This window comes from Ziziphus jujuba, chromosome 6 (assembly GCF_031755915.1).
Source record: "Ziziphus jujuba cultivar Dongzao chromosome 6, ASM3175591v1".
Lineage (NCBI taxonomy): Eukaryota > Viridiplantae > Streptophyta > Magnoliopsida > Rosales > Rhamnaceae > Ziziphus > Ziziphus jujuba.
This window is the reverse complement of record NC_083384.1, coordinates 16,929,569-16,943,662: the sequence shown is the minus strand read 5'-3', so window position 1 is coordinate 16,943,662 and position 14,094 is coordinate 16,929,569. Positions and strand designations below refer to the sequence as shown.

Genomic DNA, 14,094 nt, shown 5'->3' with positions numbered 1-14,094 from the left:
ATAAATATATATAAACAAAAGGCAAATGATAATAAAATATTATTAAAATAAAATACAATAAATACTAAAATAATATATAATGTATAGTGTAAGACTGGTTATGGGTTTTAATTTATCCAAAAAAATAATAATTTAATAATAAAATAATGCAACATTTAAATATGGGGCAAATGACTAAACGATAAAATATCTCTAAAACTATTTTGACGATAACTTTTCTGATTTATTATTATATTATTATTATTTATATATATATACATAATATTATTATTATTATTATTATTATTAGTTATTTTATATATATCTATACATAAAAATTTGAAAAATAAGTAATCAGTAATAATATACGATATATATATATATATATTTATATAATGTAGATTAGGATTTTGAAATATCTATGGTGTTTATTTAGTAAAAATCTAAAAAAGAAAGATTAGAGAAAAATGTGTCTATTAATTACTATTTTAGTGTTCTGTTTTACAAGTAGATTTAAAAAATCTGATAAATAAATAATTACATTTAAAGATTAATATATTATATTTTAAATACAATTATGATTGTTTATAGATCCAAATCTATAATACTATAATGATATATAAATTTAATTGCTCATGTTTGATAGCACTAACATATAGAGAACATAGATTTCACTAATGCTGGAGAAAGAAAGAAACTACAAAAAGAGAAAGAGGGTGGGTGATAGTGAAAATTATCCAAAGGAATTGTGTGCATTATTAATTACCTAAATCCTTTCTCAAAATCACGATGGGCATAAGAGCATCTCAAATGGAATGCTCTTTGAGCATGCTGTTGCTAAATTTTAATATGATTCTTCCATTTGGTGCCTCAAATGGGGTGCTAAATTTTTATATTTTGGCATTAAATTCGACAATAATAATAAAATACACACACCTTATAAATTTATTATATCATATTTGATATGCACATAAATGTGTACATAAAATATTTATTTCACTAAAATAGTTTTTTTTTATTTGATATATTTTTAAATTAAAGAATTACTATTATTTGAAAAAAAAATAATGCCTTTTAAAAAAATTTTAAAGAATAAATATTTAAAAATTTTTGATAAACTTCATTTTAAAGAATTAACAATCACTTTTTAAAACCTCACAATTCTTATTTCCATATTTTAATATAAATAAACTTTAAATATGTCCTTATCATATATAAATTTAGATGATTTATTATATATTAAAAATACATAGATAAATCTAAAAGCTGACATTTTATTAATTTTGTCTAAATTTTGAAAATTGTTAAACTATTTATCGTGGCCAAATATTGAATATAATTCAATAATGTTATCAAACATATAAATAGGATAATTATTTTTATTTTTTTAAGTTCCATGAATAGCTGATTCTATTTTAATAAAATAAGCATTACCTAACATGCGCTTAATAGTTATACTTTTAATTTTAAAGGAAAATTTTATTTAACGTCCTCAATCTTGTCATAATTATGGTTAAGCTTGATGCTTTTGAAATCATTTAGATCTCATCTGTTATATTTTAATAGTTAATATTAATAATCAAATGTCATCATTAAATTTTTACAACATTATTCGATCATATAATGTTTATTTTTAATATTCCTTTAACTTTTAACTGTATAAAATAAGTTAAAAGAATGGCAAAGAAAGTTAATAATGATTTTCCAAAATTATTATAATTTAAATAAAATTATGACAAAATTGAAAGAGTTTAAATGAAATTTATCCTTAATCTTAATTACTAATTAGTGAATCGTATCACAAGATAAGAAAATTTATAATTTAGGAATACTATCTTTTAAGTCTTGCTATTTATGATCGTTAATCGATATCCATCTAATGTACAAATTTTAATTTGACCATTTAATTTTATTATTTTTTATTTTTAAATTTTCAAAACCAGACATTTAAATTACCATTTGATATGTAAATCCCACTGTAATCATTTATTAATATTGACAAATAGTAATTTTTTTATTTTCATTTTTCAGTATTTGTTATTGGATAACCCATGCTAAAATTGACGGAATGACATTTAGCAATGAAAATGCTTTAGTTTATCCTTATTACCAATTCTTGAAAGTCCATGGACAACACTGATTTGGTGCGAGTGTTAAACAAAAATTCCTTTCTTCTTCCTTAGGAATAAACTCCACACCCTCAGCAACATTAAATTTCCATTTTCCCGATTTGCAGTGGTTTTTCCCCCAGTCTTTTTGGGTTGGCTGGATTCGAGCAGTAATCATGACAGAGGGTAGAAAGGGAGAATTCACCGAAAAAAAAAAAAAAAAATGTTAGAGAGGGAGGAAGAAAACTACAAGGGAGAAGAAAATGTGGTTGCCAATGTAGAAGGGGTAATTTAGGTAACGTTTGTAACATAGATAAATAAAAAGCTTATTTCATCTATTGGTTATCTTTCATTTAGAGGCCCAGATATTGCAATTAGCTTTAAAAATCGTAATCAAATTAGCGACTTTGATGGGTAATGGGCCATTTTCTTCTTAACAGAACCAGCCATCAAGTACTATTACCTTATTATTATTATTATATTCATTTATTTAGTTGTTTGTTGATTTATTTATTTATTTATTTATTGTAAATTATTTATTTTGCTATTTTTGTTTATGGCTTTGTTTTTGGGTGGAAACTGTGAGCAAACAGGAATTTGTGAGTGACCTACAATGTTTTAGTTGCTTACTAGAGGAATATTTTTAGCCACTAGATTCTGATATATATTAATTGACTTTTTCACACATCCTTCATAGGTTCATTTCCAACTTCCATAGTTTTTAAGGAAAAACAAATTTATACCGAACTTTATTGTATAGATTATATTGAACTCGTATGTGAATTTATTATCAATAATAGAACATTAGCATGAGACAGTTTAGTAGAAATGTTATGATACAGAATCTAGAGAGTAGCTCTGTAGTTTAAAATAAACGAGTGTAATACAGCACAAATTATATATTTATATATGCATTCCTACTCACTTTTCAAGTTGTTTAGAAATTTATAAACTGAAAAAAAGTTGCTCAAATATTTTATAAACATTAATAATCAAAGATCCATAAATTTGACTGAAAAAAGTTGCTCAAATATTATATAAACATTAATAATCAAATATCCATAAATTTGGAAGTTATTTTATTCATGTTTTGTTACTATATGAAAGTACAAATCTAGTTATTCATTGAGCAGAGGCAGCAGAGGAACTGCACCCTACTCTGACACACTATATATCATACCAAACATAAAGCAACTGAAAACATGGTTTATATATATATATATATATATATATATACTTGCACGCACACTAAACTCCATCTAAGCAAGCTTAATGGCTGAATCATAGAGAGCACCAGCTTTCCAACAACCAGGGATGGCATTGTTGGATTGGACCCAGGTATAGCCAGCATTTCCACTCAGTTGGAACCTCAAGTTTATAGAACCTAGTGGTGGGTTAGCGTAGTCAAATACTGTCCCAAAGGCTCTTCTCAAAGGGTTCCATTGCTTCAATTCCTCCTGAACCAAAAACAACATCATTAAACCCCATCAATATTTTTTGTTCAAATTGTATCGAATTTCAACTATGTAAACAAAGCATAACCGAAAAGATTACCTCCCACAACTCTTGTATCGAATTTCAACTATGTAAACAAAGCATAACCGAAAAGATTACCTGCCACAACTCGACCGCTGTTAAGTCATTTTGTCCTGCTACGTATAGAACGACTATGGCCAAGTATTGTGGATATTTACTTTGCTCATGGACCTTGATCATGAGATTGTAACCAGGGTACTTGCAAGAGATCCTTCTGTATTCGATATCAACAGCACCATAATCAAACATCTCCATGGCCAAGTTTGGCTTTGCCAACTTTGTGTAGGCTCTTGTGCTGAGAACGAAATCTGTTCTGTCTCCTTCAGCAGAGTCAGTCACCACTACGTTCACCCCATCATCACTGCAATATTCAGTATCTGTGCACTTAACCTGAAAATTGTTAAAAAAAAAAAAAAGTAAACAAAAGTTAAAAAACGAGTGTTTGAAGATAAAGTTAAATTATATATCTACTTTAATATATAGTTAATTATTAATAGCAATATGATTTGAACTTTGAGTATTGAAAGCGACTTCAAGTCCGTCGGTTTATGCTCTTTTTGGGATATTATGAATTATTGTTATATAGTTTTGTTGGAATTCCCTTTAAGCATATATTTGCCCCACCATATATAATTCATAGTGAGAAATTTCTTTTATAACATACTAAACTAATTGAAGCACACCTGATAACAAGCACCACAGCCAGATCCATTCTTGTAGAGCCTAGAAACTCCTGCAACATTGCCAAAATTGACAGTCTTTCCATATCCTCCATACCCACAGGTACCACCTAAACAAAATCAACATCACTTTCGCTTAATTGTATATTTGTAATATCATAATCAACTATGATGTAGTACTTCTATTGCTATGTAAAGCAAATGTTGTATTTTTTGCCCAAGTTGAAAAAGCACTTGGGTCAAAAATGTTAATTGTGCACTAAAATGAACAGAAAAAGTGTGATAAGTTAATTTTTTTTTTTTTTTTTTCATACCTGGTGTTCCGTAGGCCTCAGGGCTACCATAGTAGGTTGCTCTGGAGCTTGTAAAGGTGTTATCAGAGGTACAAAGTAAAGGAAAGAGAACCACAAGACCAAGAAAAACCATTTGTTTTTCTATTGTAAACCCCATTTTGGCGAGTATTTCCAAGAAAAGAAAATGGAAGGTAGACAAAGAAATATGAGCTAAAAGAGTAAAGGGAAATGAGGAGGTTGTGAGAGCAAAGAATTCAAGCATACTATATTTATAGTTGATTTGGAGGCAGGGTAGGTGTTATTAGCCACCTTTTTCTTCCACTTGATAGTAGGGGGTACAAAGGGGATGCTCAAGTTTATGGAATAGATTGATGATGTGCACGCGTAGATCTCCTTATTGATCCTTTAAGATCATTTCATGATTTTTTTAGTTTTTTTTAAAATAAAGAAAAAAGAAAATAATAATAATAATAATAATAATAACTAGAGAACATTGTAATCATAATAAATAATTTTAAAATAATCTATTTGAATTAATTATATTCAAAACTAATAATAACATATGGAAAATTTTTTTACTAACTATCTTACGTTGCTTTTATATATAATATAGATAATATAGATAATATCATAAATAATAATATTTAAGTTTTGATAGACAACAAATTAAAAATAAATAGATATTAAATATACTGAAACAAATAATAATAATAATATCATGTAACAAAAATTTAAGGAAAAATAAATTATTCATTCATTAAAATCATTTCAACAATACTAATTTCTAATCAAAGCTTGAAATCTCCTAAAATCATAGGATTTGAACTTTGAACATCCATTGCATCTTATTAGCGTTGATCTGGTTGATAAAATCAACCTATTTGGCCATATTTAAAAACTTATTTAAAAGTTTTATTGTTACTAAATATATTTGGATGTTAATTTTTTTTTCCATTTATATTATAAAAGTTTGTTAAGAACGAAAAGTTTAGCCTCTATATATAATACTATTTAATTATAGAATTCAAATTTAAAAATTTTTATCTGTCTAATTTTTTCTATTTATGGAATTCAAATTCAAATTCAAATGTATTTATATTATATTTTTTTATCTATAGAATTTAAATTTAAATTCAAATTCAAATGTAATTTTTTATTCACTGTAATATTTAATTTTTCTATATTAAATACTCATAATATAATTTAATTATATTTATTATTATTATTTGCCCAATAAAAACTTTTTTACTTAATAAGATAATTTATTTATGATTACATATATATTTTAAGAAGATTAAAGAAGAAAATCAATTTTATTATTGAAATCTATATATTTTGATATTAAAATTCTATTTATTACATAACCGTATATGTATATGTATTAGTATATAGAATCTAATTATTAATTACCGTACATAACATTTTTTATTTTAGAATAAAATAAATATAACACATTAAAAAATATTAATCTATAGATTATAAATCTTATTTTAATTTTTTTATTTTAATTGTCTTTTTTCATTTTTTATTCCTTGCAAGTAATTAATTGGTTTGTATTAATGAAAAGCCAAATGTATTTGACATATTTGGTTAATAAAATAAACTCAAAAAATTTATTTTGAATTATATTCTTAAAATGATATCTTAAATGTTTTCCACTAATAAAATAAATTATATTACTGATATAATTTTTTTGTATCCAAATACAAAGATATCTTTATTATTTTTTTATAGAATCACATTTGTATATGTAAAAATATTTAAAATACGTTATATATAGAGATACACTTATTATTTTACAAATATAATATTATAGTTTTGTCCTAATTATACATTTTAACATTATTGTCCTAATTAAGGTTTTATCAATAGACATGATATGTAATATTATAATAATAACACTATATATTTTTGAGATACAAATAATTTAAGATAAAAAAATCCCATACTCTCAAATGGTAACTTTATTGGTACTTATTGATATTTTAATATATTTTTATAAGGAAGTTGAATTTTACATTATTTTGATAATGCCATAATTTTCAATAAATTATTATTTTTTTATTAATAATTTTGGAGATAATTTGAACGAATATTATAATGACACATGGCATTGACTCTTCTATTTTTATATATTATATAGATTATATTGTATAATATAATAATAATAATAATAATAATAATAATATTACTAACATGTAATGAAATTTTTTTTTTTTAAAAAAAAAAAAACTGCCCATATTTTAACACCATTTCAATACTACTAATTTTAGATTTTTCATCAAAGCTTATGACCTCTTAAAGTCTTAGGACATGAACTTTAATATCCATTGTATCTTGTTAGAATTATCTGGTTGATAAAATCGATCTGTCCGGTCATATTTGAAAACTTATTTAAAAGTTTTATTGATAATAAATATATTTGTATTTTTTTAATGTATATTATAAAGGTTTGTTAAAAACTAAAAATTTGATATCTATATATAATACTATTCAATCATAAAATTTAGATTCAGAAATGTTTCTGTATTTAATTTTTTTTTCATCTGTGGAATTTAAATTAAAATTTCAATGCATTTATATAATTTCATTCAAATTCAAATGTATTTAAATAATATCTTCCTTATATAGAATTTAAATTCAAATTCAAATATATTTTTTAATTCTTTGCAAATAATCATTTATGTGACATTCAAATTCAAATATATTTTTTTAATTCTTTACAAATAATCATTTATGTAACATAAATAATTAGTCAAAAAATGAGAATCCATGTAATTTCCTCCCAGCAATTATATGTTCGTTTAGTATTCTAAACTTTAATAATTATATATTTATATACATATATATATATATATATATATATATATTTTTTTTTTTTCTCTAAACTTTAGTATAATTTTTTTTTCTCAATAATATATAATGTTTGAACCACATACAATTAATATGGTAAACCAAATATTCTTCCAATAGTATGTTATTAAAATACTGCTAAAAAAATGGAAGAGAGAAAATTAGTTTAGTATATCATGGACGATAGAAATAGATTGACCATAGGCAAATAATTAATTTTTATCTACTATATACTCATAATATAATTTAATTATTTGTTATTATTATTATTATTATTATTATTTATCATATAAACACATTTTTAAATTATTTATAGAAATTAAATTAAAAAATATTTCCTAACTAATTTTACCCATATATGGAATTCAAATTCAAATTCGAATTCAGATATATTTATATAATTTAATTCAAATTAAAATATATTTGTATAATATTTTCTATCTATAGATTTTGAATTCAAATGCAAATTACAATATATTTATATAATTTAATTTAATTTGAAATGTATTTATATTATATTTTTCATCTGTGGAATTCAAATTTAGATATACTTATTTGTTCTAATTTAAATTCAAATATATTTATATAATATTTTTTTCTGTAGAATTAAAATTCAATTTCAAATTAAGATGTATTTTAATAATTTGATTCAAATTTAAATATATTTATATAATATTTTTCATCTATGCAATTCAAATTTAAATTCAAATAAATTTTTTGATTCCTTGTAAATAATTAATTTCCTTATAATCAATGATAGGCATAGATACTTCAAAATCCAAAATAACCGAAAGGTGTCACTTAGTCATGTTTTGTCAAATGTATTTGACTTATTTAGCAAATAAAATAAAATAAAATATTTTATTTATTTTAAATATATTTCAAAAAGTTACTATATGTCATTTTATAAATTAATATATCAAAAAATTTGGTGACTATAATAATGTACACTTTTTGATTAATATAATATCATACATAATTTCGTGACTATAATAATATAATCTTATCCTTCTTCAATCCAATATATAATATTCTAATATAATAATAAAAATATATATTAACTGATAAATAAAATAAGATCAAATAAATTGTTTTGAATATAAATCTTATTTTACCTTGTTTAATAGTTATTATTTATGATATTATAGTTTTTATGTCCAAATAATAATATATCTTTATTAATTTTCATATAACCATATTTATATATGTAAAAATAGATTATTTATGATATTATATTTTTTTATGTCTAAATAAAAATAGATTTTATATATATTTGGATACAACCATAAAATGTAAGATCATAAATCATAAATATAATTAAAATAAAGAATATCTTTGTTAATTTCTATGTAAACATATTTGTATATATAAAAATATTTCAAATATGTTTAATTAAGGAAACAATATATAATGTCATATATAATAACACTATAATAATAAAAATATATATTTTCAAATTCGTTCATTCATAAATCCAAATATATCATATTTGATTCTAAAGAATACAATTCTATGAGTATAATGTACCATATTTGAATGTGTTCAATTTATGGTTATGAATATTTTTAGAAAAAGTATGTTTATTTAAAATTTATTTCAAAACAAAAATTGATCTTATCTATATATCAATTTTATTTATAAAAGGTAATATCATATATAAATATAATAAATAATAAATAATCTATATATAATTAAAATGAAAAAAATGATTTTGGAGGGAATTTGAATTAACAATGTGCTGACACGTGGCATGTGGCATATACTTTTTTACTACACGTGGCACATACTTTTTTACTTTTATATATTATATAGATATATAGATATATATATTTGCCCTCTATTAGGAAACACCCCAACTTTTTTCTATTTAGATTCTCCATCTCTTTGTCTCTGCAGCTAAGTTTAACAGAATTTCTAATAATCATTACAATAAAGAAAATTTGTTCCTTTTCTTTTTTTCTTTTTTTTTTCTTTTTTTAAATTCCCCGTTTTTCATCCCGTGTGGATTAGAATTAGGAAGTTTCTATATAGGCGTACTTAACTGTTATATATTTTGCAGTCTTGCTTGGTGATGGTTTACAAATCAATTCTATGAAAAACCAACTATTTTACCATATTCTTGATTGACAAGGTTTTAGTGAGTTGACTTTAGGTGAAGAATTAAGCTTGACAAATTTTTAGAGGGTGTATTCAATTAGGATTTTAATAGATTTTAAAAGATTTTAAAAATTTAAAGATATTTGATTAAAATTTTTATAGAATTTATTAAAATCTTAGAATATTCAATTTAGATTTTTATAGAATCCTTATAAATTTGATGATGTTCAATTATTATTTTTTAAAAATCTATAAAAATTTATTGATATTTAAAAAATTATTAACTTAAAAAAAATTTATAAATTAATAAATTTGATTGGATTTTAAAATGCCACATATAAATACTCAAAGCTTTCATAAATCTAGCCTCTACCCATAGATTTCATCATATTTTAAAACCAAAGAAAAGAACGGACGAACAAACCCGGATAAACGGCCAGACAAAATAGATAGGCCAACAACAATCAAAACGACAAGCTTGCCTGTGGGCTCTCTCCACGTGCTGCCTTACTTTTGAATATGATTCAATTTTTTCTTTTTTTTTCTTTATGCTTTATATGTGTCCGAGTCTGTTTTTCGAAAACATAAAAAAAAAAAATTTTAAAAAAGAAATTGGTTTAACTTTATTTTTTAATATAATATATATAAAAATTTGATTTGATTTCTTGGACGTACCTAGAAAGTCTATGTAGAAATATAACTGTAGAAAGCCTGTAAGAAACTTTCAACCCACGTCAAAACAAAAAGCATGACTTAATTTTATTAGTCTTTTTGTCAATTCTACTATTCTCTTTCCATCAATCTATATTTTCATTAAATTCATTTTCTATAAACTCCCACTTGGGTTTTTTTTAATAACAGCAGCACCATTTCTCTTACAAAATTAATCGAACTCTTGGACTATATACAATAACAGTCACATCTAAACCTTTTTTATTTTTATTCCCATCCTCTGTACTTGGTCATGTGTGGACTTGATTTAGTTAGTAATTTTCTTTGTTGTAATAAGCGTAATTTAGTTAGTAATTTTCTTTGTTGTAATAAGCGTAATCGTACCGAATTACAGGAACACAAAATGTGACATAACACGAGTCATTAGCCCCCCAGCACCAACCCACGTTCATTTTTGTAAGGTATACATGAATGCAATAATATGATTATAATTTTCTATCAATCATTTTCTTAAATATCAGCAAATAAACAAAATAAATTATTTAAAATAAATATATATATTTTTTTTAATGAAATAATACCCAATTAATGGTCCAACAAGAGTGGAGATAGATCATCTCCATTTTCAATGAAGTTCTGAAATTTTCATTGTTTTTGTTTTTGTTTTTGTTTTAGTTTTTTTTTTTTTTTTGAAATCCAAAAGCAAGTAAAAAGTTTGATTGTACCGCACTGAGGAAGTAAAAGCTTATGGCTCTTACCCGTGTCAAATTTATTAGTGGATTTTAACTTTGGGCCTAGAGCACTCAAAATGTATCCTTACTAAGACGATTTGGCTTTTAAGATGCCAAGGACTACAACTATGGCAGATTTATTAGTGGATTTTACGTTTGGGTTAGAGCACTCAAAATGTATCTGTCAGATGATTTGGCTTTTAAAGATGGCAAGGACAACAACTATGGCAGAAGATGGCAAAGACAACAACTATGGCAGCCATCTATTGGAACACCCTTGCTCTAGAGCATTAGCATTAATAAGAGTTTGTTGACTTCTTTGGTTAAGGAAACAAATAAGGAGCAGCATGAATTACGACGTCGGCAGATATAAGGTCAGAGAAAGTGTAGGAATAAGGAAAGCATTATAACAAATAAGACAATAACAACTTTAATTTAAGTTTCAAGAAAACAGGTGCTAAAAGAAGATTTTTTTTTCTTTTTTTTTTGATATTTTTCTGTCTTGGGATAGTGGGAAATTAATTTAAGTGTAGAGAACATACAAGAGAGGTGGTATGGTTTTCCAGCAACAAAGAAATTTACAATTGGGGTAGATGACTCTTGTTCATTGCCGTCCATTTGGTTGCTGCTTGTAATTGGTTCTCCTGCGTTTGTAATGGAGCGGAAGAAAGCTATTAGCACATGAGTTTTAATCAAAGATTACATCTTCATTAAGCTTAAACGCTTTTTATTATTACCACCACCTTCTAAACTTCATAAGTGCAACTCTCATTATTTGCCTGTTTCGGAGATAATCCAGCAGTTTTTACCGATACCTTTTACTATAACAATGCCAATTCGAATTCTCATATTCCCATATATGTAAATTCTGGACCATTTTTGTATCCGGGACAATATATATTCTTTTAGTGTCCATTTGGTACGCTCCATATAGTCAATCCTACAGATTTTTTTTTTAATTATTATTAAAATAAATATAAATTTTTGAATTAAACAATATAATTTAAATTAAATAAGTTTAATACAAAGAATTGATAAGTCCTTTATCTCATTATTTTTAAAAAAGTTTGTTAATTCATTAATAAAATTATTAATATGAATTAGAAAAATTGCATATATTAATCTAATAATCCATCAAGAGGAAAAAAAAAAAAGAAAAAGAAAGAAAACCAAAACTGATACTGTTGGAATATACTTATATATATATATATATATATATATATATAAAAGAAACAATGGTTTAAAAAAAGGAAGAAACAAGTTTAGAGAAAAAAGTTAAAAGAAAAAAAGAAAAAAAAAAGTGAAAAGTAGTGTTTTTTTTTTTTTTAAATTCTTTTTTTTACTACTCCAGCTAGACATAATTTTATGTTAGAGATGGAGATGAGATAATTTTATCTTGCCAAAGGGAATAAATCTATTGGCCAATGATTTTTCAATCCTATCAGTTGTTGCACCAAGTATGCGATTTGGACTATTTTATCCTAATATCAATCCTTATCCTGTCTACCAACCAACGGGACATTAAAGATTGTATTGAAATGCAAAGCCCAATGTCTTTCTTTTTATGGATATGCATTATCCTGATTAAAATTTTGTTCAGGATTCTCGGATCTTTATCAAGAAATTTAACTAAATGAGGGATATTCATGCAGTGAAAATTTAACAATTGATAAATGATAATTAATATTTGAATTCAAATTAAAAATTCTGATAAAATATGATGATTTTTAGCAGTTGCTATTCAAAAATTTATAATTTAATAAAATCAAAAATTTCCTAACTAGAGAATAACTGTGTGTGTATATATATATATATATAATTTTACTATTATGAGTGGCATCCCCACCTCTTGGTGGACCGATTTCATATGTGTAACAATTACATGCAATTGCAGTCTAATTACATGTAACAACATAGATCAAATTTTGATAAATTCTTGTCAGCCAACTCTTCGTGGAAAGCACCTCCCATAATAGTATTTATATACGTATAGTCGTTTGCTTTTATAATAGTCGATGTTTGACTTCTAATGTTGTCCAACTAATGTCCAACTTAAGTCAGAATCAAAATAATCCAATAGCATATTTCATCTTGACCATACAAGCTATAAAAATAAGCTTTCACGCAGAAGGGGCAAGGACTTAATGTGACATCATATAGGCCAAAAATATCAGAGAACTGAATTGAAATATAAATTCTAGAGCTAAATTACAAACTTTATAGACTAATTCATGCCAATTGCAGGTCTTTGATTAGATATTCGACCTCCATCCCTTTTTAGTGCTCGTGTACTAATAATAATCAGGCAATTTTGGTGTTGTTTGATCTCAGCAAAAGAAAGTTTTTAGCTTGTGTTTCTAGGTCCTCATTTCAGTGCAGTTCAGTTTTCTGCACCAAGCTGACAACATATTTGACAGTTGACACTTGTAATAAAATTAGAAATAAAATGAACTTTCTTAATCCATATATAAGCAAGATTTATTCACACTAATTAAATGGCAGTTCCAGGTCGAGGTCCCAACTCATTGAAAGTGACTTTCACCACAAATGGCTGGACAATGACGTCACCCTCCATAAATGGGTCATATAACCGCTTGTAGCAAATAATGGAAGATACAATGTTAAGACATGGGACTAAAGTATGTGTATGGTCCCTCAATATCAAATCTTTTAACTCCTTCAATCCGCTTCCTACACTTGTAACCTATGATGAGAATGATAGGGTAAAAGGCTATGCCACGGGAAACTAAACCAGAACCATCGAGCAATAAAGCACAATACCATCCAACAATGTTTTTTTCCCCACTACAACACATATTATTTTTTATAACTTGCACAAAAAGATATATAATTGCATTTTTAGAAATGCCATGACAACTTTGCTATAAAAAGTTGTATTCTTTATATTATTTTTTAAATGTCATGTTAAATGCTATAAATAATTATTTACTAGCATTTGTCTTATGCTATTATATATTTAAAAATAGTTATAAATGTCATATCATAATATTTTATAAGCTATATTAAATATATTTTATAGCATTTGAAAATGCTATTTTAAGTAGATTTAATAGTATTTAGAAATACTATATCACAATAACAAAATAGTAAATTTATAACACTTTAAAATGTTACTAAAGTTTAA

The 14,094-nt window shown here is 24.5% G+C and overlaps 1 protein-coding gene across 1 annotated transcript; it reads right to left on the bottom strand.

The window, feature by feature from the left end:
- Nucleotides 1-3,234: 3,234 nt before the first annotated feature.
- LOC107430395 (expansin-like B1) lies at nucleotides 3,235-4,814 on the bottom strand. The gene is made up of 4 exons (XM_048464587.2): nucleotides 4,618-4,814; nucleotides 4,307-4,413; nucleotides 3,702-4,013; nucleotides 3,235-3,544 (listed from the first exon to the last, which is right to left on the bottom strand). The coding sequence occupies exons 1-4, from the start codon at nucleotides 4,751-4,753 to the stop codon at nucleotides 3,347-3,349; spliced, it is 753 nt and encodes a 250-aa protein (XP_048320544.2). The 5' UTR covers nucleotides 4,754-4,814; the 3' UTR covers nucleotides 3,235-3,346.
- Between the last annotated feature and the right edge of the window lie 9,280 nt (nucleotides 4,815-14,094).

Bases quoted from the DNA above. Each gene is read 5' to 3' on its own strand.
- LOC107430395 (XM_048464587.2), bottom strand. From the start codon at position 4,753: ATGGGGTTTACAATAGAAAAACAAATGGTTTTTCTTGGTCTTGTGGTT. The intron at 4,414-4,617 runs GTATGAAAAAAA...GATTTTGTTTAG, and splicing joins TGAGGCCTACGGAACACCAG to GTGGTACCTGTGGGTATGGA. The intron at 4,014-4,306 runs GTGTGCTTCAAT...AACAATTTTCAG, and splicing joins GCTGTGGTGCTTGTTATCAG to GTTAAGTGCACAGATACTGA.